The sequence below is a fragment of the Prionailurus viverrinus genome, chromosome C1 (genome assembly GCF_022837055.1).
Source record: "Prionailurus viverrinus isolate Anna chromosome C1, UM_Priviv_1.0, whole genome shotgun sequence".
Lineage (NCBI taxonomy): Eukaryota > Metazoa > Chordata > Mammalia > Carnivora > Felidae > Prionailurus > Prionailurus viverrinus.
Genome location: NC_062568.1, coordinates 67,116,842 through 67,144,624, shown reverse-complemented (window position 1 = coordinate 67,144,624; position 27,783 = coordinate 67,116,842). Strand labels below are relative to the sequence as shown.

General features: G+C 41.3%; 1 protein-coding gene across 7 annotated transcripts in view; it reads right to left on the bottom strand.

Moving 5' to 3' along the window:
- Positions 1-27,783, bottom strand: part of RBMS1 (RNA binding motif single stranded interacting protein 1) — a 220,184-nt gene that overhangs the window by 109,945 nt on the left and 82,456 nt on the right. For 2 of the 7 annotated variants that reach the window (XM_047869519.1, XM_047869521.1), the window contains exon 1: positions 23,108-23,524. The exons of the other annotated variants lie outside the window; for them this stretch is intronic. In XM_047869519.1, coding sequence (XP_047725475.1) covers positions 23,108-23,176 — 69 coding nt within the window. In that variant the 5' untranslated portion in view covers positions 23,177-23,524. Of the gene's footprint in view, positions 1-23,107; positions 23,525-27,783 lie in introns of those variants that run through there. 7 annotated transcript variants of the gene reach the window in all.

Genomic DNA, 27,783 nt, shown 5'->3' with positions numbered 1-27,783 from the left:
TTATAATTCAGAGAAAAATAGGAGTCCTAATAATCTTAATCGTATTGCCTCTGGATACATCAGATCTGTGGGAATCTGTCTTTTCAAAACAGATTAATCAGAATTACTATAAACCTTCAAGAAGATGTAATCACTTTGGGATCCTACTGCCTTTGGTAATGGCCACATCTGGTCAGGCAGTTGTTATTCATTCTTGCCAGGATTCGCTTTATTAGACTCTCAATTGAAAAATGACACCTTCGCTCCAATCCTTTTAATTGATTTTTAACCTTAGAGAAGTGTAAGCGAAAGAGTTATTTAGAAGACTAACTTCTTAATGGAGTCATCTTAAGTGGTCTGGTAAAATTCTTTCGGATGAATGATACCCCCGCCCCTTCCAGCAGGGCTCTAAAAAAAAAGAAAGAAAGAAAAAGAAAAACGCTACTCCTTGAGATGCACTGCACCTCTTTATATAAAGTTAATTCAATATAAGTGTAGCCATGCTAATACAATTTAATGTAATTAGTTTCCATGAGGAAATTTAAAACTCAGTTTGTACACTAACTACAACATTATATACCTGCATTAAGCTATTCAAAAGTTAAAAGATAAAATAGAAGTGGAGAGAAAGTGGGAAATGGCTGTATTAGTTTCCTAGGGCTAGTGTGGCTTACAACAACAGATATTTACTCTCTCACAGTTATGGAAGCCAGAAGTCTGACATCAAGGTGTCAATGCTCTCTTGGAAAGCTCTAGGGGCAAATCCTTCTTTGCTCCTCTGGTTTCTGGCAGCTCCTACTGTTCTTTGCCTCTTGGTGGCATAATCCCAATGCAGCCTCTACGTCACATGGCCATCTCTTTGTGTCTCTCTGTGTCTTACCCTTTTTTTATAAAGAGACTGGCCACTGGATTTAAAGCCTACCTTAAATCCACTTTGATTTCATAGCAAGATACTTCAACTAATGACATCTGCAAAGATCTTATTTCCAAATGAAATCACATTCTGAAGCTCTTGTTAGATATGAATTTGGGGGCACAGTATTCAATCTACTACAGCAGCTTTCTCTAAAGGTCGATTTTGACTCTCTTAACCTTACTTTTAAAAACTTGGGATACATAATCAAAACACGTAAGAGTGCTGCACCTGGCTGGCTCAGTTGGGAGAGCATGCAACTCGTGATCTCAGGGCCATGAGTCTGAGCCCCGTGTTGGGTATAGAGATTACTTAAATAAAACTTAAAAAAAAAAAAACAAAAAACAACAAAAAACGTGTAGGGGTGCCTGGGGGTCTCAGTCGGTTAAGCGTCCGACTTTGCCTCAGGTCATGATCTCACAGTCTGTCAGTTCCAGCCCTGTGTCGGGCTGTGAGCTGACAGCTCAGAGCCCGGAGCTTGCTTCAGATTCTGCGTCTCCCTCTCTCTCTGCCCCTCCCCCGTTCATGCTCTGTCTCTCTCTGTCCCAAAAATAAATAAAAGTTGAAAAAAAAAATTTAAAAAAATAAAAAAATAAAAAAAATAAGCATTAAAAAAAAAAGTGTAGAGGATTATTTTACATAAGCACCCACCAAGTTATATTACCAATAATTCTTTAACCATAATTAGATCCAGAAAGAAACTTATGGGTCATCTTGCCCAGCCTCATATCCAAACTAAGATGTTTTCCTATGGTGTAGAAATTGGGGGTGAAGGCAGGGCATCATTACAGACCAGCAGATGCCCCAATTTGACATTTCTAATTGCTACAACATATATAAGTTGTCATAATTTAAATCTTTAATGATAGCTATTATCCCTCCAGTGATATTCCTTTAAGGCTACAGACAAATGACAATAACCAACAACTCTGGTCAAAACAACTTCTAAGGAGGCAATATACCAATTAGAGTTGAAAGGATGGATTCGGAAATCAGACTGCCTCAGTTCAGATCCCACCACTGCCATTCACCATGACCCTGGGCAAATGATTTCACATCCGCACATTTCATCTCTTCATCTGTTAAGTGAGGACGATAGCATCTATTCTAGCTTGCAGAATGGTTACAAAGATTGCACAAGTTCATCAGGGTAAAATGCCCAACCCACAAGGAGTGCTCAGTAACTGCCAGCTGCACTTGGGTTCATCTTTCTCAATATCCAGATGGCCATGAGGGCTCAGCCCAGTGCAGGCACCCCTAGACTGAATCTTAAAACTGACTAATAAGTAGTTTTCTCAGTCCTTCTCCTGCTACTCTGAGGCTCTTTCGCCCATAAAAATGAGGGGGAAAAATGGAGAAAACTAAAAACAAAAATGAGTTCAAAGTGGAAGTTGCTGCAAAAGGCAGGTAAAATGGGGGGTGGGGAAGTTGGGGAGGATTTCCCAGGAAAGGCTCCCTGGAAAAGCTGGCCTGATCAAATCTGATCAGTCCTCATATTCCCTGGACTTTTTTTACTTAGGTTAGGTTTACCACTTGAAATTCTAACTAGGGATGCATTAAGTTGCGGCCCCTCTTTGAAATACCAGAACTTCCAAGCTACAATGTGGGGAGAGAGTCATCACTTAGGACAGCTGAGAAAAGCATCGGCAAGACAATTTAAAGGCGGGCCTATGTTCCGTTTGAGTCAACTTGAATAACTTCTGTTATTCTCAATCTTCGGAGAGAGAAGAGGAAGAGTACAAAAGGCCATCTGATTTACATTTTTCATTATGATTATTAGAAGTGAGAAAGCGATTTTTTCCCTCTACTTAATGTACCACATGACAATGCTTTGCTCACAGAGATGCATAACTGGAGCTGTCACTACCAGTTCTGAAATTCCATTAGAACACTACGGGCTTTGAAGGTAACCTGGGGTTCTAACTACTATTAATAATACTTCAACAGGAAAACCTGAGAACTAAACTACCAAATCCAACGCTTCTGTGAAAACACACAAACAAAGAAACCAGTGTCGTAATTAAAAAAAAAAAAACTCACCGTAAAGATGAACCTTTGGATTAGAACTTTTAATGTCTATGCAGTAGGATGATCTCATTTTTTTTAATCTAAATACGTAATTTTATTAAATGTAGGCAAAGCTATATTAATGGTCTAAGCAGCGAAGTCAGTTTGTTGGCTAATACTCATTTATGGCCAAACCAACCACACACGCCTTTTTACACACTTAGTTATACTCCATTTCCCTCAGTATTTTTCACTGAACTGTTAAGACTTTGGTTATTTATTCCTTTTAACCCTCCTTTTGTTAAACTGCGCCTATTTTCCAGTGTGCTGGTAGCTTCATGCTAATTGTTATTCTACACAGATCACCATGCCTCCTAGCTGGACATCATCTGAAGAACCGAGAAGCATGTTTCCTACATGGCATACAAGTTGCTGTTTTCAACAAATTTTATCACAGGATATTCACTGTCTGGCTTTTCAAATCCTAAGACTGCCCTCATCTCTTGATTTTCCTGGTTGCTTTTCCTTTTCTAGCTACTCAATAAACCTATATACAGTTGTCAATACAGAAGTTCAAATTATCACAATCCTGTCACTCGCTACAGGAAGCAGGGCTGGGGAGGTGGTTAACAGTGGAGAAAAGGCTGAGGCAAGTAAAACTGCACTACAGTAACCATTCTTTTTATCACACTGATTCTCTTTGTATTCTTTCCCTTAGGAGGGAGGAGGAAGAACTGGGAAAATCTCAAATTTTAGCAGGAGCTTTTTATTAGTAGATGTTACTTCCTAATATTTACAGTCACTGCCAAGTTTTGTGGACTATGGCTGAGCAAGCAGAGGAAGTGTATTTGAAAATACAAGGAGCAGGTGCCACTGTCTGATGGGACAGTTCTTAACCTGGCGATGATTATACATCCATCCAACTGGGGCAGGAGATGGGGGTGGCGGTGGGGGTCTCTGCAGTGGTGTCAGCCCCGTCTGTGATGTCAATGGCAGTCTTGCCCACTCGGGGTGTAGAGCAGAGAGGGTAAGGGAAAGGGTCAAAGAAAGACAGAAAATGGAAACTGACTCTCATCACGCACTGTATTTCGGGCTCTGAAATGTTCAGAATTTCTCCTCCCCCCCAACAAGGCAACACACAGACAGAAATGGTATCTACTTCCCCCAAGCCCCCAACACACAAACACACCACAGGGAGTTACTTTAAAGAGAAGGGAAAAGAGGAGGAGAGGAGAGGAGAGGAGAGGAGAGGAGAGGAGAGGAGAGGAGAGGAGAGGAAAGGAAAGGAAAGGAAAGGAAAGGAAAGGAAAGGAAAGGAAAGGAAAGGAATCCATGGCAAAAAATTGACAGGAAAAAAAGAAAAAGCTTGTCTGTATCCTGAATTTCAAAGATTTCCATCTGGTTCTTACGGCTTCTGCTTGACCCTGGAATCCTAGTTGGCTCAACACAGTTAACAGACGCCTGCGAAACCACTTCCAGTTTCTTATAGAAATTCAGAACGGCTCAAATGCATCAGCCCAGCTAAGTCCAGTACTCTGGCCAACCAAGTTTCCAACGGACACGCGTGGTTAGTTTTTCTGACGTCAGTCTTAAGAGATGTATCCCAATTTTTCTTTGGACCCAATTTTGACTTGGTTACTCATAAATTTGTCATTCTCTACTTGGCACCCATTTACATTTCCTGCCTGCATCATCTGTGGACTTAAAAGATCACTGCTTTATAAGACAGCTCATTCTTCATCACTGAAAGATTCAAACAAGCAGAGCTTCGCTGAGGATTATTTTACCCCAGTGGTCCTTAGATTTCAGTGAGCTTCTAAATCACTTGGAGACCTTAAAATAGCCCCACAGTGTCTGAGGATGCCTGACACAGTGGGACCCCAAAATGTACATTTTTAATGAGAACCGCAGGAGATTCTGATGCATGTAGCCCTGGGGCCACACTTTAGGAAATGCCTCTAAAAAGGGTAGAACCACGATAGTGTGTCTTTGAAATTTAAAGTCCTGGTGTTCCTCCTACTGGGGGGTGGGGGGAGAAGTCTATTCTATGGTCTCTACAGCTGATCTGAATCTTCCGGGCACTGGGGCTCTCCTACTCCCTTATGCCCCAGCACCCTGACTTTGTGACTATGCAGACTACGCCACTCCCAAAGTGGCCACCATCTTGTCCCCTGCTCTCCACAGTGTCTATCTTTTAACTCATCCAAATGACACTTGATCCTTTCACTAGCCAACAGGAAAAGGCGTCTCCTGGTTCTAAAACTGCACACTCTCTGGCCACACCCTCCAGATCCTCTTTTGCATCAGCTGATCTGAGCAATTTCCGGTTCCTTGATCTGACAGTTCTGACCAACCCTCCCTCAGATGTGAGAGGGTTTCCTGGCTCTTCACTAATTGACATGCAGAGTTCACTGTCCAGTTCTAGGTTAACGACTCTAGGTACGTACTTCACTGGGTACAAATACAAACCCTCACCTTGGATGATGCCCCTGGAGGAGGTCTTCCACAGTGCCCCTCCTACACAAGACCTTTCTGTTCCTATTCTGTCATGCAGTGAATTACACACGTGTTCATTTTACAAACCGTCTCAATCCTTACTTTAGTTTTTGTGACTGTTTGTGGCCAAAAACCTCAGAAGGTGGTTGCTTTTGTAAACCCAACAACCTCATTTTGGGCAGAAATGTACATTCCCTGACACACAGCACTGCAGTCACTGAAAAATTCTTGCTGAAATAATGACTAATAAATAAGTATGCTCAACTTCACACACTGGATGTGTTGCTGAAAAATTCTACATGACCAAATCCAAGCTTTAAATGCAGCAAGGAAACAGGACTTTGAAAGAAAACTTGAGAAGAAAACCAGCAAATGTTGTGCCCCGAATGTATATTTAAAATGCTACGCTACATAGACTGAATGTTACAAAGAAATAGAGGTTCCAGTGCTCAAAAATATGAAGTAAACTAGTTGGTAATGAGAAACACACTCAAACAGAAGAACTCACCAATTAAGCAAAATTCATATATAATTTACAAAAGGAAGAGAAATAACTGATTTACTGTTTTTGTAAAGAGAAAAAACTAATTTATTGTTTTTTTAAAAAATTGCTGGCATTCAAGATGTGTCCTAGGTTTCGAAGGGAAAAGAAAAGCAAAGCAAAAAGAAAAAAAAAGAAAAGAAAGAAGAAAAGGGGCATCTGGGTGGCTCAGTCTGTTAAGCATCCGAATTCGGCTCGAGTCATGATCTCATGGTTCGGGAGTTTAAGCCCTGAGTCGGGGTCTCTGCTGTCAGTACAGAGCCCATTTGGGATTCTCTGTCTCCCTCTCTCTCTGCCCCTCCCTGGCTCTCACGAGTACTCTATCTCCCTCTCAAGCAATAAATAAACATTAAAAAAAAAAAAAAAAAAAGAAAAGAAAAGAAGGGAGAAAAGAGAAGGTTGAGAATAACCAAAGTGAGGTACCTCTAATGGAGCCTATGAACATCTTTAAATTTTTGTATAAGACTCAAGAGGCTTTAATATCACTTCATATTTCCACAGAACTACAGCTCTATAATAGCTTTCAAAACAATACTTGCAAATGACAAGAACCTTGCTGTTATGAAGGACTTACCTCATAACTACAGTAACTCATTCCCATTCCAAGTCCCTAGAGGTAACCTGATGCCTTAATGGGTAGTGGTGCAAATCATCCTCTCCTCAACAGAAAGGGCATTACTGCTTCTCCACTCTGCCTACACACAAACCCCAACTGAGACGTAGTTGATAGAAAACCATCACATCAGAATTCTGTCTTAATGTAATAGCAGGAACTGAAAAAAAAAAAAAAGAGACTAAGCACAGTGATCATCTTCCTGGAAAAGGCAGACCTTAAATTTCAATTTAAAGAAGAGAGGAATGTGAACTTGAAGAGGAGAGAATAGAGTTCTGTGGCCATTTGTGATAGCTTAACGAAAGCTTGGAGGAGAGGAAGGAAAAACAGACTGCAAGAAGCAAGGAAAAGACTTGTGGCTGGAATGCCAGGTACAGACTTGGGCAAAGCCAATCAGAGGAAGGAGCATGTTAGTTACTCAAGGTCCTTGAAGACTATGGTTCATAATGGACATTTCCATAGCTATTTTACATGGTTAATTCTGTAAAGAAATTTCTTTTATCCTGTAGGTTGAAAACAACAACAGAAAGTTTCCTTATATGTTGTGCACAACAGGGTCACCAGTATAATACTTCTTTTTAGTCATGAAGCATTTTGGCTTTATCTTGGGCCCACTATGGTGCCCAATTGATGAGTTTTGACTAAGATGAATGAATGTCTGGTACCAGGTTGTTATGAGATGAATTGCCGCTCCCCCCCAAAAGATAACACTGGAGTTCTAACCCACAGTATCTTAGAACATGATCTTATTTGGAGATACGGTCTTTACAGAGATAATCAAGTTAGGATGAGGTTACTAAGGTGGGCCCTAATCCAATGACTAGATCCTTACAAAAAGGGAAAATCCGGGCATAGAGACAGACACACAGGCAGGAGCATGTCATGTAAAGATTGGGGTTAGGAGAGAGGCCTGGAACAGATTCTTCCCTCGCACCTCCAGAGGGAGCATGGCTCTGCCAACACCTTGATCTTGGACTTCTCTTTCAGGCCTGTGAGAAATAAATTTCTGTTGTTTAAGAACTCAGTTTATAAAATGTTGTTACAGCAGCCCTAGCAAACTAATTACACAAGTGCAACAGTAGTTTTGCTTGGACCAGGTTGTTCTGATAATAATTAGTAAAATACAAATTTAGCCAAAAATTATTTTTAAAGAAAAAAATTAACATGTTACTCCCTAGATGCTATTTCTATTTTACCATGGCTCTTGTATCATCACTTCAGAATCACGGCCAAGCCTTAGCGATTCAAAATACAAAAAAATGACTAAGGAAGTATTGATGACACAGATACATGAAGGATGCCTACCCAAACAGAATCAAATAAAATACTTAGTCAAGACTGAGCCTTTAATCTAAAACCTTCTGGCCAAAGCTATGAATCAGACCTACATTCACTTGGTTTCCTTCTTTGTCTAACCTGTTTTGATGGTGCAAATAAGTATCATTATTATCTGGTTTGAGTTTCATTTTCTTCCAATTCCTTCTGTGTACCTTTCGGTAAAAGAGCCAACAAAGGATTCTATAGATGAGGGGTCTGCAAACTACTGTCCACAGGCCAAATCCCATCTGCCACTTGCTGGAACACAGCCATGTCCATTTGTATATGCATTATCTATGGCTGCTTTTGAGCTACAAAGGCAGTGCTGAGTACCTGTAAGAGAGACCTTATGGACTGCAAAGACTAAAATATTTACTATCAGGCTCTTCACAGAAAAACATCTGCTGAGCCTAGCTACCCACAGTGCTATGAAAAGTATGAGCAACTCCTATGTAAACCTTCCTGACTGTTTACCTTGATTGTCAACAATCCCAATTCCACTAATATTTTCCATTCCTAATCCACACATTGAATTAGAGAACAATGAAAAGAAGATCCCCTTTGAACTTGAAATAGCATCTTTTTTGCTTGAATTTGTCTTAATGTTCTCTAGTTTTCCACATCCCTTTTAAAGAATTAAAACCAAATTTGGCAAGGAATTGATGCCAGGAAAGTGGAAGATATACTTTCTTTCCTTCTCTACTCTGCCTTAGTACCCCAGTAAGCAGCTCAATATGGTCAGTTAAAGGGTAGAAGAAATCTAAGGTGACAATCAACACAATGACAAAATTGATCAGCCAACTCAGAATCTTATTTCTACCATGGAATCAAATCAAACGTACCCAGAAATCAAACAGTCTAGATTCAGGTCATCTGGAACATGACAGCTGTAGGTTAAACATGTCGTTACTATGAACTTCTCAAATACCTGCCCTTCATATGGCATTAATTCCCACCTTATATACTTATTTATATACCTGCCCCAGAGCCCCTATTGGACTGTAAAGTTGAGAATAGGACCGTTTATGTATTATTTTCAAGGCCTAACATAGCGGTTGGTCCATAATGGACTCTAAAAAATTAAATGAATGAATAATGATCCAGGCTGGATTTGTCTGAAAAGATCCCAAACTGCACTGTCAGGATATAGGGGTTCTAGTCCTGGTTTTGTTATAAATAAGCGGTGTGATATTGAAACATTCTGACCTCTAAAATAAGGACTTGGAAAAGCTGGTGTCTTAAGATTCTTTTAGCACTAATAGTCTACGTTTGTTTTTGTTTTTTTGTGGTACACGTGATATAACAGACATCATTTCATATCACTTCATCCAAAACACTAGTATCATCACATCACTGGATTCATTGAGGGTTAATTTTCATGCTGTGGACACAGAAAGAATCAATGATGGTCTCCGACAGACACCTGCCCACAAGGCAACTGAGAACCTTAAAATACATAAAAAGAGAAATGTTCCACGTGAACTACTGTGACTGAAATATCTTAATTATAAAAAAGGGGAATAAATTGGTCGTTCACATTTTTCAAGAACACAGAGAAGCATGTCCTGGAGGGGCCTTCCGCACAGCGGGGTTGTAAAGTCTTCACTGTGGTTTCTTCTATACAGGAACTTAACCTAGAAACCACAGAGCAAATTCTGCATGCTGTAATAAGTCAGGCAGGAAGGGGCTAAAAATATGTAAATTTGTCTACCCACAGCCAATTATACCAAAAAAAAAAAAAAAAAAAAAAAGAAAGAAAGAAAGAAACGATAAAACAAATTTAGAGGGCAAGGGAGGGCATTAATAATTAGAATGTGTGGGTTTTCTAGATCACTGATATTTTAAACTAGATTGATTTCCCAAGTCAGTAATCATGATTTCATAAATGCTTCAAGAAGCAATAAAATAGGTGGAAAAATGAACCCTAAGAGACAAGAAAGTAAAAACAAAAGAGATGATAGCTGGTAGATTCCAGTTTATTTTGTCCGAATGTAATGTGAAGCATACCATCCCTAAAAGCCCACTTATTCAGAAAATGATTTTTAAAAACCTCATATGAAAACACAGTTATAAGGATGTGCCACACTTGGAACAGCCAAGACTTTTAAGGTAAGGTGGTGGAGAACTAAGAATCAGAAGACTGAGACTTTTCAAGCTGTGAGACATTGGACAAATCACTCACTGTCTCTGGATTTTAATTTCCTTGTGGGTCAGTTAAAGAGGTTGCACTAGACAGCATCTAAGATCCTTCCAACTCCAAATGCAAAAGGCTCCTTAAATAAATGTCTCCTAAACATTCCCACAGAATATAGGTAGTAACTATTCTAGGACAAGTAGTTCCAAGATCAAGTAATTCTAGGAAATGATGAAATACACAAAGCTGGACAAATGTCTTTATTGCAGGACTTCTCAGAGACTTTTTTATGCTAATTTATACTGTTACTCTCCCAGACAATACCATATAGTATGTAGGGTTTCCCAAGTTTCTTTGAACACTGAATATTTTAATTCTTGGAACACTTTCAACATTTAATAGAATCCGAGTATCTTAGTGAACACAATTTGGGGAAAGCAGCTTTAAACAATACACTTCATGAATTTAAAATCAGATGCTGAAAGAAGCAAAATGGTCACATAATAGTTTAGGGCATCCATTTCCGAAACCGTAATATCACTACAGTGTCGACATGTCACAAAGCACTTTGTCTTACATTAACTCATTGACCCTTCACTCTAGAAGTCAGGGATGGAGAGAAGAATCATTTCCATTTTACCAATGAGCACTCAGTTTCACTTCTAGATCTTTCTCATCACAAAGTATTTTCTGCTAATGAACAGAATGATCCATCTTCCACTACTATTGTCATTCCAGGCTTTCCTTGACCCATCTTCCAACGTCCTCTTGTGTAAACTGACTTGTTACACTCTAAGGAAAGAGAGAAGCAGACAGAGCCCCTGTGCCAAGTACTGTGCTAAGAACTGTCACATACATGATTCACCTAATCATCTCAATAACATTAACTATTACATCTAGTTTTGCCTCTGAGGAAAGTAAGACCAAGAAAGTTTAAGCAATGTGTTCACAGGGAGCCTGGGTGGCTCAGTCAGTTGAGCATCTGACTTTGGCTCAGGTCATGATCTTGCGGTCTGTGAGTTCGAGCCCTGTGTCGGGCTCTGTGCTGACAGCTCAGAGCCTGCAGCCTGCTTCAGATTCTGTGTCTCCTTCTCTTTCTCTGCCCCTCTCCTGCTCATGCTCTCTCTGTCTCTCAAAAATAAATAAAAATGTTAAAAAAAACATTAAAAAGAATTAAAAAAAAAAAGAAATGTGTTCTCTATAACTGTGAACTAATAAATGATAAAGATCCACACACATATCCACTTTTTTTCTGTAAAAGCAATACATGAGATCCTTCCTGCTGATGGAATGGAGAGAGAAGCCCTGGAAGCTGGGTAAGGATCCAGGTTATATATCCATTCTCTCAGGGATTTGGAGTGAACAACTGAAACTGTCCAGGTTCTATGAAATGAGGACAAGAGGAAATACCTCACAGAAGTGTTGTAGAATAGAGAGGATGAAATGTAAAAGTACTCAGCCATAGGTCCAGTGCACAGAGAGTGCCCAATAAATTTAGCCCCTTCCCTTCAGAACTCACATGCTTTGTGAGGAGAAATAATTAGATAGTTCAGATGCTAAGACACTAAACAGAACGAAAGGCAGAGAAAGACATATAGGTGTATCTGGAATGGTGTGTAAAGGCTCCTGGAGGAGAGGTCTTAACAAAGCGGTGATGGTGAGAAAGATAGCACTGACAGAGCCAGAAATCCACCTGACTTTCTACTCTGAAGTGAAAAAGAATCTAAGTTTGGACCCAAGAAGGAAGGAAGGAAGGAAGGAAGGAAGGAAGGAAGGAAGGAAGGAAAAGAAAAGGAAGGAGGGAAGCCGGCCGGGGAGTTGGTCCAAGAAGTGATGGAGTTGGGATCCACACCCATTTCCACCTTTTTTTCTTCAAAAGCAACTCAGATTTTCTGAAACAGTTTGACAGTGTATTTTAAAACTTAAGCTGGACTTGTGGTTCAGTTAAAAAAAAAATCAGTATTTTATTTTGGTTTGTGGTTCATGGTTCATTGAAGTCTGTTTGAAATATGATTTGATTTACACAAATATTATAACAGTAGAGATAGGGAGGTATAAACTATACAAGAGCCACATCTGTATAATTATAACCACCTGAGCATTTACTGCCTGCCAGACACATTATCTCATTTAATCCTCCCAGCAGCCCTACATGGTAACATCCTGAAACTGCTCCACCTTCAAGATCTTGACCCCAGAACGTCCTCTCAAATTTCTCCTTCCTTCACTCCAAAGGACTTGTCTTTTTATCTTATTACAACCTGCATGCCCTTCCCTGTTCCCAAAGTTTATTATGTCTTTTCATTTCACCTGTCTCTTTAAGCTCCATAACAGTGCTCTCAATTTTTGTACAGATTCACCTTAGCAACGCCAAACCCTCTTTACCCAGATTCTTTTCCCCCCTTTATTGCTGGAAAAGGGTCAAAATATCTTGCCAACTCAGACTATTGAACTCCCAGAGGCCCTCACTACAGCTCAGTCATCTTTTTACTTGATTTGAATACTCACCAAATTCCCAAAAGTAATTATTCCAAATCTTCTGTCATACTCTTTAAGCCTAGAATTACAATCCCTCCCCCACCATCTCTTTTTCAATCTTAACAGATGACCTAGGCCTCTTTACTGAAATGTAAGCTTTTTAAAGGACTGAGTTTCACTGTTCTTCCTACTTCTCCTTGACATCCCTAGCATTCCCAACCTCCTCCTTCCAGTTATCATTGACCTGAAACTCACTCAGATCCCTTTCCTTTAAGACTAACCTTGCGTCAATCTTTCTTAAAGATCTATTTCCACCTATTCCCTCTGTTTCCTATTATCTTGCTCTACCCTACATCCATAGTCAGATACTAAGATAACCCTCCCTCAAGGCTGTCTGAAGGGACTCTTTCCTTTGGACACCTAATTTCTCTAAAGACACACCCTCCTCCCTTATTCACTCCTTAAACCCTCTGGAATGTGCTTTCTACAACCCTCACACCTGCCTTCCCTTCCCTGCCCCACCACACACATACTACTCTATTGAAACTTCTGTTTCAAAGGCTTTCAAAGACCTCCCAATAGATTATTTCCAATAGCCTTTTACTCAGCCTCTGTCTTCCCTGACCTCCAGGAAACCTGTTAACAGAGTTGACCATCTTTTCTTGAAGCTTTGTTCTTCTTGGGCTTTTGTGACACTCTGGATTCCCCCAACATTTCCCACTACAGAATCTTTGTTTCCCCAGGTCTATCCAGACTCCTCTGGACATACTGTTTCCCCGGAGTGCTTTAACCTATACGCAGCGCTCCACCTCTGAAGTTTCAGGAGGTTCTGAGTATCGTGTCCACAGCTCCAGTTCTACCTGGGGAGGGTAATGTGTGACAGGGTGATGCGCAAACCGAGCTCACTGGCTTTCCTCAGAAATTTTTAGTGTGGTAGGATGGACATCCTAACCCCTGAAGCACCCTATCTGCCCATCTTCCGTATTTCTGCTGAAGTGGTTGAAGTGGGAGATCTTTTAACAAAATGAATGTACTTGCCACGCTATAGATGGTATTGATGACTCCACAGCATAGATGACATGTACCATCAAGGAAAAGATTTGCTGTATAAATGCTGCACTCCAGAGAATGTGGGGGTCTAGTCAAACATGAAAATCCATGCACCCATGTAACACAGCCTCTATACCGACTTTAGGGCAATCCCAGGAGGAGAGTAGTAAAAAAAAAAAAAAAAAAAAAGTTTACAACCATCTCCTTGATGCAAAGTGTGTTCGTACAGTGGTTCACACTGTGGGCGCTACTAGCCCTTGAGGCTGGACGATTCTTCCTTAATGAGACTGACTTGCACACGCAAGGGCCTTTTGCATCCCTGGTGTCTGAGCATTGGAATTTAGCTCACCCTTCCCCCTACTTATTTTAACACATAAAAAAATGTAGAAAATCTCTGTATCAGAATGGTGGGGTTCTTCCTTACCAGTGAGACCAGAGCAAGCAAGGCTGCAGTGACTTTTCATTTTCCTAATCATCTAAAACTAGAAACCTAGGATCTTTTACTAAGCAACCTCCCATCTAGTCACCAGCCATTCTCGTCAATTTTTGTGTGTGCAGTATCTTAAATCCATCCATCTAATACATCCACACTGCCACTACTCCCTTTTACAACTTTATTTCAACCAGGGCTCCACCTGCTAAACTCAGGCTCTCCCATCCAGCCATTGTAGCAAACTAGACCCTATCCGCTTCTGCCCTCCAACCTGTACCCTGCAGTCTGGCCATCCTGAATTGCTCACTCTTCCCCTAATAAAGCCCATGCTTTCTATCTTCCATCTTTGCTGTAATGTTCCTTCCGCCTGAAATGTCACCGTCCGTGATGTAACCAACGATCCCATCTCCTGAGTTAGAAATTTGGCATCATCTTTAAGTTCTTCTTCTCCTTCCACATGTGGTCATAAAATCTTTTGGAGGACACAGATCCCTTTGGCAAGCTGATGAAAGCTGGGAACCTCTCCCCAGGTTTTACATTTTACATACAATTTTAGGGGCTTTATGTACTCAAATGTCTATAAAATTTGGTTGTTCCTCTTGTCTACAATTTAACTGCCTTCTTCTGGGTCCTCACTATCTCCCATCTATTTTAACAGCTAGCTGACTGGTTTCCCTGCACAGCCTCTCCCCTGATGCAGCGTATCCCCTGTATGCCACCAGCTTACTTCCTACAGAATGATGTCTGTTCCCAAAACCACTTAAGTTAGGTTACATACTCAATAATTATTTAACTCTATGTTTTGGAGTCTGTTAAACTTCCAGTTAAACTAAAGAACATATCCACTCCCTTGGAATTGGTCTGACGCATCTGACCTATAAAACTGAGAACACACAGAGAGAAAGTAAAGACAATGTCATTTCTAGAATCTTTCACTAGGTAGGATTGGTATGATCATGAATGGTCTTCCAAAATGGCCATTTGGAGGCAGTTGTCCGAAGGGGGAGAGACAGAGAGCTTGTCTTCAAACACAGCTGAAGGAAATTCTACGTGATGAGAATGACATGAAGAAAACAACGTGATGTAATAATCTGAGACAATACAAAACACAAAGCTACATATTTGCGCTCGGCCTGCGTACACAGCACCGAAACAATGAGATTTGAGCAGATGTTGTAAAGTGACCTACACACTAGCACGGTAAGAACCAGACAAGGCAATACTGCTTTCCTTCTCTCTCTCAGCCCCCACCTCTTCCTTCCTCCCTCAGGCTCCCTCCTCCTCTCACTCTGGAGCCTGGCAGCCTCTACACGGTGCACATCTAAAACTCCCCTGATATACTGAAAATCCCCCTGGGTTACACAGTAACAACAGCTTCTAAAGTGCTGACATTATCTGAACAGTGTATTTCTTACTGAAACCTCATGTTCCATTATAAATTAAAGACGACTGTAAAGAAGCCACACCTCCCACTCCACTGCCCTTTCAAAAAGCTAAAACTAAAAAGGAAGTATGTGATGAAGATAGTCATGAGCATTCATAATAAAATAAATCCAAAGGATTCTGACATAAGTAGTAGAACAGTCTCGTTTTTCACATTTTACGTAGAAGTTAAATGTGGGGGAATCTGCCCCCAAAGCAGCTATGTTTAAGTGCAACTATAAGTCAAATGAAAACAGAGACAATAATGGTCAATTCCTCAATATTTAGGATAGCTTTCTGGAAAAATAATCTAGGATAAGAAATTTCATATATATAGCTACATTTTCCCCTTACTGACTCATGTAGATAAACTGGTGTAGATAAATGTTTTTAAAACATCAGAACATACAAAGCGTATTTTAAGTGTGTTTAAAATAGGAAAATATTGGGGTGCCTGAGTGGTTCAGTCAGTTAAGCATCTAACTCTTGACTTCAGCTCAGGTCATGATCTCATGGTTTGTGGGTTTTGAGTCTCACATCGGGCTCTGCACTGATAGTGAAGAGCCTTCTTGGGATTCTCTATCTCCTCTCTGCCTCTCTCTTTCAAAATAAATAAACTTAAAAACAAAAAGAAAGGAGTCAGTTAAAAAAATAAAATAGTTGGGCCCCTGGCTGGCTCAGTCGGTTAAGCATCCGACTTTGGCTCAGGTCATGATCTCGCACCTCGTGAGTTCAAGTCCTGCGTCGGGGTCTGTGCTGACAGCTCAGAGCCTGGAGCCTGCTTCAGATTCTTTGTGTGTCTCTCCCTCTGCCCCTTCCCTGCGCTCTCTCTCCAAAATAAACATTTAAAAAATTACAAATAAAAAAATAAAAATAAATGAAACAGGAAAATACTAAGTTCATAGATATAAAAAAAACTATCCATCAGTAAAAGTGATTTCCAAAAAGATGCTATTAATAATTTTCAGTAAAAATAAGAATAGAAATTCATAAAAAGTAGGAAAGGACCACATCTCAAGGCTCAGGCACAGAAACAAATAATGCCTATATGCTACTTGCTGAAATTCTCAATGACATCAATTTCTTGGATGTTCACAAGTTTTAGACATTAAAAATAATACAATTTTCTAAGTGTTTTTCATTTTTAATTTATTTTTTTTCTTGACAACCAAAGAATTATATATTTATTGTGGGAAGCAAGAAGGACTGGAAGGTTGAAAAAAATGTAAACAATCTCTCAAAATAAGTCACTAGTGATTCTGCCTACCAACAGGAAAATATTTGTTAATATTTTGGCAATTTCCCTCCAGTCCTTTTTTTAAAATTCATTTTTGAGACTGTAGCGTATGTACAATTAACAAATATGAATATAATCTTATACTATAGTGTTTATACTATAGTGTTTTGAAATTCTATATGTTTAAATAAATAAGGTGGAACCAAAACATCATTCTATTTATTAGGGTACTACTCTGTATCACATCAAGTTTTTCTGTCCCTGATGCCATTTAATAAGTGTTAAATAACAATAGCTATATTGATGCTAAGTGAAATAAGTCAGCAAGAGAAAGACAAATATCATATGATTTCACTCATGTGGAATTTAAGATACAAAACAGATGAACATAAGGGAAAGGAAGCAAAAATAATATAAAAACAGAGAGGGAGACAAAACACAAGACTCTTAAATACAGAGAACTAAAGGTTGCGAGAGGGAAGTGGGGGATGGGCTAAATGGGTGATGGGCATTCAGGAAGACACTTGGGATGAGCACTGGGTGTTATATGTAAGTGATGAATCACTGAATTCTACTTCTGAAATTATTATTTCACTATATGTTAACTAACTTGGGTTTAAATTTAAAAAATAAGCAAGCTTAAAACAAAAACAATAGCTATATTGATTCATTACCTGAACACAGAATTTAGTTTGCTCCATTTAATTTTTCACCTTGTCTTTACTCCAGAAAAAGCTTGCTTTCTTGCTCATGGTAAGTCTATCCTATTTCAAAATTTACTAAGCTTTTAGAATGTGTTAAGCAAAGCATTCTCTACAGATGTGAGTTTAAAAACAAACACCCACCAAACACCTACAGACGTCCGAGGACAAAAAAAAAAAAATGTTTATTTTTCTGAGTAATGCAGAGATGGCGTCTTTGAAAACCAAATATACAAACAAGACAAAGGAAAGAATTCAGGAAATCATCATGCATATACTAATAATCAAATCTGTTCTCAAATTAAAAGGTAGCAATTCTCACTGATAAAAGTGATCAATGCTTTTTTTTCCTTCTCCAATCATATATTTGCATAAATAAAGACATGAAGATTGAAGGCTTTCTTTCCCCAAAGAGAAGGCAAACTCTGCTAATAAGAGCACAATACAGAAACAGTTGTTTTAAAATATGGTGGAATGCACTTTTCTACTTTTGTAGTTCCTTCCTTCCTTCTTTCCTTCCTCTCTTTCTCTTTCCTTCCAGTGGTTAAAGAATCTCATCTTCAAGCTCCAGGTCCTTACCATTTTGGAGGCTGTCCCCACTTTCTAAACATAGTCCATTCTTAGAGGCTGTGTCAAGGTCTCCTAGATCACACAGAGCCTCTCAGGACCACCCGCTGTTGCTTGCTCTGTGGGGACATTAATAATAATAGCACCTCCCAGAAGGATTGACGGCAACAACCCTGTGGAATGGGCACTACTCTCTCCTTAACAGAAACAGAGCCGTAGACAGGTTAAGGGGAAAGCATTCAAGTGGGAGAGCCAGCACATAAGCCAGGGTCTTTCAATTAGGCTGAGCAACAGTTAAAGAAGTTACAAGGGGGAATCTGCCTTATCATCAGGGTTCAAAGTATAGGCTACAAGGCAAAATTTTAGTGGAAAAAGTAGGAATAATAGGGCTTATCATTATGATTTTTTATATTTATACGATTTATATGATATTTTATGAATTTTAGTTGTTAAGAAGTCCAGGAGACAGGGTTGCTGGACTGAGCGAATAAAAATACACAATACTACACAATATTTGGGACATACGTATACTAAGAAATTATTTATGGTTTACCTGAAATTCAAATTTAACTTGGCATCCTATATGTTATCTGACAACCCTAGAGTAAAGGCCTTTATGAAACAAACAAAAAAACACAAATAAATTACAGAGCTACACTTCCCAAAGCTGAAATCTGGGACGCTCTGTGTGCCACATGTCTTTGGGAGGCCAAGTAAAGGGAAGTGTAGTGGGGCTACAGCTGGGCTTCCTTCTCCTTCTCCTGGTGGCAGACACAGCCTTGATGGCAGAGAACTAGCTTTCGCCAACCAGGCCACTTAAACTCACTGCCTCCAAATTCCTGACCCTTCTCTACTTTCTATGGATGTTGTGAAGATTAAATATAGTTGAGGCTGGGAGGGAATATCATCTATATATCTTTAAATACTTATTTTTGGTGGAGTGCTTTGGAAACATATTCTCAGAAACGAGGGAAAGACAGACTTCCCCCCATCCCCCCACGCACACACACCACCAAGAAAGGGCTTGAAAAGTATTGCCAATAGATGGGAAGCCCAGTTGACATCAGTCTCTAAAGGGAAGAATGAACGAAAACAAGAGATGTGTTCAAAACCCGAAGTGAACTACAGAAAATGTAGTGAGCTGCCAAAAGGGATGCCCAGCAGAAAAAGTGGGTGATCACAGATGGAGAATTCTGTACTTTTCAAATGGCTATGGATACATGTTTAAAACACAGTTCCTTGATTCATAAATTCTACTGAATCACCAAGACGCTGAGATAGCTTAAAAAAAAAAAAAAAAAGTGTAGGACCTTACTTATGCACGCCAATTTAATTTTCTGCTACCTTCCCCTAAACTGCCAGTCTCTATGGCCTGAGTATGTTTACCTTCTTCTCAAAGCAACAAACCGGGAGTAGCTGAGTGTTCATTTGAATATTTCTTTTTTTTTAACTTAAGTATTTCTATGCACAACTTTAATCTTCAAACTTAACAAAACCCAATCTACTACACATCGATTGCTGTGAACAGAAAGTGCTTGAAGAGGATTAATCAACAGCTTTGTATGTCATCCTCCAACAAGGCCAAACACTGAATCACTGTTGGATTCTTCACGTGCAGCTACACCCAGTTAATCTTCAAGAAAGCAGCAAACTATGTAAATCTACTTAAACTGGGGAGATAAGTACTTCACTCATCAAAAGTTAGCAACACTTAACAAGTACAGCTATTTGCTGGCAATATCATTTGTAAAGAAAAAGACACACACACCAATTCTTGTGTTCACCCCTCTACCTCAAAGGCCCCAATGCAAATCACTAGGGCATACAGCAAGAAAGGAATTGCTACCTGCCAGTTTGTAAAAGCCAAATTACAGGACATAACTGAGTCAACTACCCCGAGAAGGCAGTTCTAAAGTGGAAGTCACAAAACATGGAGAGAGGAGTGGCTAATAAAAGAATTCAAAGAAAAATCAAAATATTCATTTTCTCTATTTCAAGGCTGTAGCATAAAGCATTTTCTTTTTTTGAAACACAATAAAATAGGTTCACGGCTACAGAGGTCCTGATAAATGTTTTTTGTTTAGACTGTGGGGGCACTTTCATACAGACTGGATATGCTTAAGAAATACTGTGTTTCTGAAAGTCATAGGCAACAATAACAGGATGTACACACTTCTCCACCGAGACTTGAATAAACCATCTTTGTCCACATACTGCCTACTGGGTTATCACTTCACTCAAAGCCTCTCACTGTGACCTGAGCCAAGCAGGTGTACTTCTAATGCGATCCTAGGCCTGCGATGCAGGAAAATCCTGTTTATCCGAGATGATGACAGACATCAGTGCTTTTTGATGCCCTCGATATACTACATGGGGCAGGAGGCAGATGAGCACTGAACTAAAACTGGCTGACTCCTATACACGTCAAATACAAACTTTTTAAAGAGTTTGTACAGTCTCCACTGAAACAATACTTTGACACAAATGCTGCTTTCAAATATCACGAACCCATCCATCATCCATATCATCCATTCACCTCATTCTTTGCTTCCAACCTCACAACCTCCACCCTTTCCCTTCAAAAAAAAAAAAAAAAAAAAAAAAAAGAGGCAGGAGGAATCCCTAAACTGAACTTTGGAGATGAGAAAGGCAATAGGCAGTGATGCAGATGAGCTCCATGTGAGTTTCTATTGACATGTGCACATAAGCAGGCAGTTGCAGTGTGGTGGTTTTAAGAGCTTGACTGCCAGGGTCTATCTAAATCCTGCCTTTGGGTTGTACAGACTGGACAAGTTACTTAAGCTATGCCTCAGTTTTCTTAACTGCAAAGGAGATATTATTACCCGCCTCATAGGACTGTCCAGATGACTAAAATTAGTTAATCCACCTAAAGCACTTAACACATTGGCCAGCAGGCAGTGAGGTGCTCAGTGATGGTTAGCTACTACTAACATATATGGAAAAAAATGATTTTCATATCATTTTCCAAAGGTGACTTTTAGGTATTCCTCATATTCAATTTTTTCTTTAGGCAAATTATTTGAAATCAGCTATATTTCTAGATTAAAATCAAACCACATTAGACACCTAAAGTTTACCTATTCTTTCATCAGAATGAACAAATTAATATGAACTGAAAGGTGCAAGCTTAACATAGCAAAATCTTACAAAAAACATTAATTGCACTTCTCGTTTAGACGAAGCCAGGATGAGATCACAAAGTCACTCATGGTAACCAGGTCCCCACGCTGGAAGTGTGCTTTCCCAGTGAATGGCTAAATACTAACAAAAGAAACCTTTGACTCAAATACCACTGGTACCCGGGGTCTTGTGTCTGTATAATGCCTACACATTCATTTCTTTCTTTGCCTATAGAAAAAAGAAAGTCTGTTTGTTTTTCTGATTCAGTCAGCCCTTTTAGTCTCTGAATCTAAGGAGAGCCCAGTGAAAAGAAGAGCATCTTATCAGCGTGCTCCAGACCAGCAGGCTGTCCCCCTCTACACACAAAACCTCCAGCCCCTCACAGCAAAAGGGCCTCGCCCTCAGAGCCTTTTCCCCATTTCAGAGCTAACACCCTGCCGGGTTTTGACAATAAATAAATGAATACACAAGGCCTTTACATAATTAGCCATCTTTTCAGGTAGAGAGGGGTGGGGGGGGGGAGGGTTCAGGAGAAGAATATTTATTGTGAATTGGCATCATGGGTGAAGCTGATGTAAGTGTGCTAGATCCCAGTACATTTATTTTAAATGAGGCCACACGAAATGAGTTTAGAGATGCCTGGTTTTGAATCTAGACAATTTTAGCATTATACTTCAGACAAGTCAGAAATCACTTTTTTTTTTTCATGAAAAAAAAAAGAGAGAGCTTTTCTTAAACCAGGTAAAAGTTACATTGACTTGGGCAACCAGGGCATTCAGACAAGGGTGTGTTTACTGCCTTTTCAAGGGAAAGCTAACAAGTAAAAGAACCAAAGACTGGAAAACAATACTTTGTGACACCATAACTGTTTGATCAAATTAGCCCTACTTTGACATGTACTTATGCTAAGACATACCCCCCCACCAAATGACTTTGAGAACAAAAAGGACTAAATATAATCAATAATCCTGTGAATGTCTTTAGGAAAGCCACCAGGCATCACCAGGCATCTGTCATGATCTTAACAGAGCCACGGTCTGGATGGAAGGATAGAGTTCACTTGTATCATTATTGGGATAATAACTTAATTGATTTGTCTCCGTAGCTAAGGATGTAGACAAGAGATTTATTATGGAAGAAAAATATCTGCAATCGTGTTTTTGTTTTCTCAACAAGCCTCTTGCCACTGACCTCTAAATCAGTTTAACCTTTTCTAAACAGACCTGCACATTTTTTACATAATTTAAAGCTAGGTTTTGTTATTGCTGCTGCTGCAAGGCTCTGTGAGATTTATCACAACATGGCTTCAGTAACCTTCTTTTAAAAACAAAGATGAAAAACAAAACAAAAGGCCAAAACTATAAGCTCCCAGCTCCACTCCTATTTCCCCGCAGGGGATTTCGATCTAACCACTAAAGTGCCTTTGGAGTTCAATCTGTTAAAAAATGTATGAAACGGTATTAAAATAGGAAAAGGCATGTGTATGACTCAGGCTTATCCAAGTATCTCTGCAACTAGGATGTCACAGGATTTCCCTGTGCTACTGAAAACCTTGAGAAAGTGACAGAAGTTCCTGTTTCGTCTTTTTTTTTTTTTAAATATATATCGGGGGGGGGGGGACGCGCGCGCGCACACACACACACACACACACACACACACACACTGGTCTTCCGGGTTTGCTATGAATCAGGCAGGTTCTTTCAGGTTCCGAGTGAAGACTGTTGCAAACCAATGTTACCACTTATTATCGTACTCTTCTACACACAAAGGTTTCAGGGGGGAAAAAAAAACCAAACTTGTTGCAGAGCTGGGAGAAGCCCCTAGCCCCGCGCTCTCCGCTCCGGCTGCCTCACCGCCCCTTCCCCTTCCTCCTCGTCCCACCCGGCCCGGCGGGGACGAGGGCATCTCCCCTGCTAAGGTCACCGGCCCGAGCCGTCCCCGCGGGCCGCCTCCTTCGGAAACAAGGTCACCGCCCAGTCCGGTCCCTCCGAGGAGGAGAGCGGTGTCCGGCCGAGCGCTGGCGCCCTTTGTAAAGCCGGGCGGCCGGCCTCGGCGCGGCATCCCGGCCGCCGCCTCACCTGCTTGCGATAGGGCGTCCTGCAGTTGCTGCTGCCCCCGGGGTTGCCGCTGCTGCTGGGGAAGATCATCGCGGCGGGCGCGGGCGGCGGGCGCGGGCGCGGGGCAGCCTCGCCGCGAGGGGGAGGGCGCAGGAGGGGCCGGCCGGGGCCGCGGCCGCTCTGGGAACTCCCTCTCGCCGCGCGGCGGCGGCCGGCGGGGGCTGCAGCTCGGGGCTGACTTCTCCTCCGCCCTCAACCTCCGGACTCGCCTAAAAGTGCGGCGCGACGGCGGCGGCGGCGAGCGAGACTCGGGCAGCTCCGGCGGCCGCCGCCCTGCGTGCCATGGACGGGAGTTCGCGCGCGGAGCTGGCGGCGCCGCGGACTCTCCCGGCGGCAGCGGAGGAGCAGCGCCGCCGCGTCCCCACCTACCGCGGCCTCAACCACCGCCCCGAGAGCGCGCCGGCCGGGGGCGGGGAGGCGGCCGCGCACCGCCTCGCGCCGCGCCCAGGCCCACCCGCGCCTCCCCGCCCGCCCTCTGGGCGCGGCGCCCGCAGCCCCGCCGGCCGATCGGCCCCCGCACGCTCCCTCCCGCGCTTGGGGCCGGGGCCGGGGCCGCGCGGCCAGGGGAGCCGCCGGCGCCCCCGCTCCGGTGCAATGGTTGGGTCTGGCTCCCCGCGTGCCGCACATTCCTTGGAGTAGCCACCCCCCTCCTCTTTTCTTTTTTTCCCCTCGGCTCTTTGCCTAAGCACCAGAGGCAGCTTTGCACCCCTGCTCGAAGCCCCTTTTAAGGGTATGGCTTCGGAGAGCACAATGACACCTAGGTAGGAACTGAACCAGTCCCGGGTCTCTCTTTTCTTTCATCCTTCCAAACTACCACCCACCCCCGCCCCCGCCATCTCTCCAAAGGGTGCGGGCAGTCCCTCGTACTTCAACAAACCAGCCTTCCACCAAACCTTTGCAAATCCGCGCTTCCCCAATTCACAACGCTAAAATTTTAGCACGGGAAAACAGGTCTACACTCCCAACCCTCTTAACGCAAATACGCACGGTAAAGTTCTGCCAGAGTTTACAAGCTTACCTTCAAGATGACAATATCAAATAGCAAAAATCACTTAAGGCCAATGGTTTGGTAAGCCTTCCTTTAAACTGGAATAGTGTAATCCTTCTATACGTTAATTACTGGATGCCACACAAACGTGCTCTGAGAGGGCACAGAAACTGTAAAAGAGGGACGGGGGGGGGCAGTTTCCTTTGTTTCCCAGTTGAAATTATCTAACTCGTCTCAAGATGCCCCTTTTCTTGATCACTTTCGCTTTGGTGTATCAAGCCTAGAACCTGTGCATTGCAGAAGGCTTCTACAGCAAGTCCTACAGGCAGAGCCCGCAGGCTCTGGACAGGCCACTGAAGTAGGCTTGCCATCTGTCACGATGGCCGGTTCAGCTGTATTACAGGGTAGTATCAGGGTGGTATTACAAAGTTCTTCCTGGCCGCTGATCTAACGCCTTGGAAGGGGCCATCTGCCATGAAAATGAAAAACCCTAACTCCTCTAAGAAGTGAAGGCACTCAACTTCTGGCTGCCATAAGGAAAACAAAGTGAGTCTACTAGCAAAGCTGTGGCTACTGAGCCCCACATTGTGTGTAGAGATACTACATTAAATACATAAACTTAAAAAAAAAAAAAACTGAGGCCAAAGGTTTTTTCAGCAGCAAAGAACTGAAAATATCTATCTTCAATAACCTGCTGGTGACTTAGCTACCTCCGTACTCCAAGATGCTCCCAATGCTCTCCAGCAGAAGTGATGACTCGCAAGTTTAACCCAATTTAAAACAACCATATACACAAAATACACATACACGTAGTCCCTAATTCTTTTCACTAAAAACAAAAAGCAGCAGCAGCAAAGGACCTTATTCTAGACACAGTACTAGGTACACCATAGACAAGTAAGAACTTGCTAGATAAAATTCACAGAAACATATCTGTCCTTTTAAAGTGCTTTAAAAAAACAGCACAACTAACATTCAATTGCGTGTTAATATATATGCTAGAACTATTTCCTCCTACTCCATAGATTTATAATTGTCTCAGCCGCTGCTTTGCCGTCACCTGTAACTAGGACACTTTACTGCAAGTTATTAACCACAGGTATAAAATATAAGGTTTTAGGTAGAACTGTTCAGGTTATAGGTACCTTTTCCTGAGAACTTAATGCCCAGGACCCCAGCAGTTGAGGCAGGTCATCTATGGAAAAAATTCCATGTACAACTTCAGTTGTCATGATTGGTCTCTTAGGAAACCACAATCTAAACCACAAAGAACAGCATAGATTAATTTTTCTATGGCTCTGCTCTAAGGTATTTTTGATGTTGTGCTATTCTAGAATGCTAAGATTTGATTTGAAACCCTGCAGTAGTTTTACAGGGATAAGGCAAAATTTCAAGTGATAACAAACTTTAAATTAGAATACTAAAATATACTTAGCATATTTTATACTAAGTAATTAAAGAATACATTAGTATTCTTATTAAATATAAATAACATTAAAAGAACTCTATTTCTAAGAATAAAAAGGATATCTAAATATCAAAAATATATAGCATCTTATAATGATGAATGGCATACAAGGAGAGACCATTTTTTAAAACGGTGTCTACCAGCCAGGGTTCAAAAGTTTCAGACTTAGGTAGGTACTCTTAACTAAGCAAGGCATTATAAAGAAAGGAGAAGATAGCCCCAAAGACTATAAAATGTAATGAAGTGATGCTTAAAGCCCAAATGATTCCAATGTAAAAGAAATAACAGATATATGAAACCATGTGTATATACATAATCAGTTATAGATATTTACAAGTGCTTAGTTGTAAATGATTACAGGGATAGATCCTAGTGAGCTTCATCTGGAAAAGTTTATTGACCTTTGAAACAAATGTTTTAAGACAGACAAATCAAGGAAACATTCCAGAGAAACTGCAAGTTATCATGGGAAGAACATTGGAATCTGTCCTGTAAATGCTCATTCTCCTGAAAGGGAAACTGAGACTTTGCTACAACACCCTCCACCTCCAGCTCAGCTGGTGGGTAAAGTTATGAGAATCTGACCCAGGAGCAGCCAATCCAGAGACAGGCCAGTGACCTATGACATGGCTTGGATTGAAAAAAAGGAGCAGAGCCGATCAGATTCTCACCCTTGGGAGTTTGATTCAGAAAACTCCAAGGGCTGAACTAGTGAGGAAAGGGGCAGAAACTGCAACAGCGCCAGGGGGTAGAACTGAGGCGACAAAAAGCCAAAGCCATATGTAAGCCAAGGTTATGAAGCAGCAGAAACTATGAGTAAACAGGAAGCTGACTGGCAGCAAGCAGAGTAAAGCAGATGCCAGGAGCGGGTGAGCACTTGGCCGTGAGATGATGAAGGGAGCAGCAGTCCCTGGAGCTGCTGTGGCTTCCAATAGCCAGCCCTCCGTGTGTATACTTTAACCCCACCCCCCTTCCTCAGATGGCTTAAGTGAATCTGTATTTCACAATCCAAGGAAGAAAATTTAAACAGCCAGACAGATCTGGCTTCCCATTTCAGCTTCCCACTTACGAGCCACATGGCTTGGGACAAGTTAGTTAACCTCTCTGAGTCCCAGACTCCGAACAGATTGTCTTAAGTATATATACATTATACCAACAAAAGGGCCAAACTCAATAAATGCCTGTTGTTCTTATTGTTTTTCTAGGTTTTATAGTGGTGGTTTGTAGATTTAAGTGGGTGTACTGTATAAATAACTGATGCTTAGCAAGTCTGGCTGACCATCAAAGAGCCGGAGCAAGGGTATATAGCTGGAAAGGACAACAAGTAAAAAGAGCTTTCTTATGACTGTGTATACCACAGACTTCACTTTTAGAGGTTAAAAAAAAAAGTGTGGCAAAGGTCTGTTTCAATAGCCGAGGTGCCCTGAAGTTTTTCTCCTACATTTGTTTTTGTCCCATTTCTTTTAAAGAAGTTATGTATTGGACCAGAACGATTTCTGTATGAATGGGGAGACTGTGAGCCAGCATCAGGGATCACACTCTGTAAGGCAGGAGGAGTCTGCAAATGAGGACAATAAGGATGGAGTCATCCATCAGTAGAGGCAGAAGCCTGCAATCTCATGGAAGACATGGGACCTGTGACTTCCAAGCATTTATATAACTAGAATTTGAGAATCTGAATTTAGGAGACATTTGTCCTAAGAAACAATCTGAAAATGTGACTTTCATTTATAAAGCTCTGACAACAACCCTATTAAGTGGGAAGGGTAACTAGGCTCCATTTACAGATGACAGGGGAAAAAGAGTAGGACTGACTGTCCTACCCATAGCTAGTAAGCAGCAAGCAAGTGTTAAAATCTAGATCTGGCTAGGGTTAAAAGACTTCATCCTGTGCTCCTTTAACTCTATAATGCTGTATCTCCACAAAGCCTTATAAGTAATGTTCCAGTTCCCAGGTGAGTACTTGTAACCCCTACAGCACCCGAATTGCTCTACACTAATAATGCAAGGCATTAAGTGGTAAGTACCAGCCAAGTGGTCTAGACAAGTATGTGCTATGGGAGTCCGCCAGAGAGAAAGATCAATACAGGATACATAACATGGGTGTGGGAAGCTCAGATGTATAAATGTTTTGTTTGAGGGACATTTAGAAAGAAGCACTATGCAGACGGTCTGAAAAAC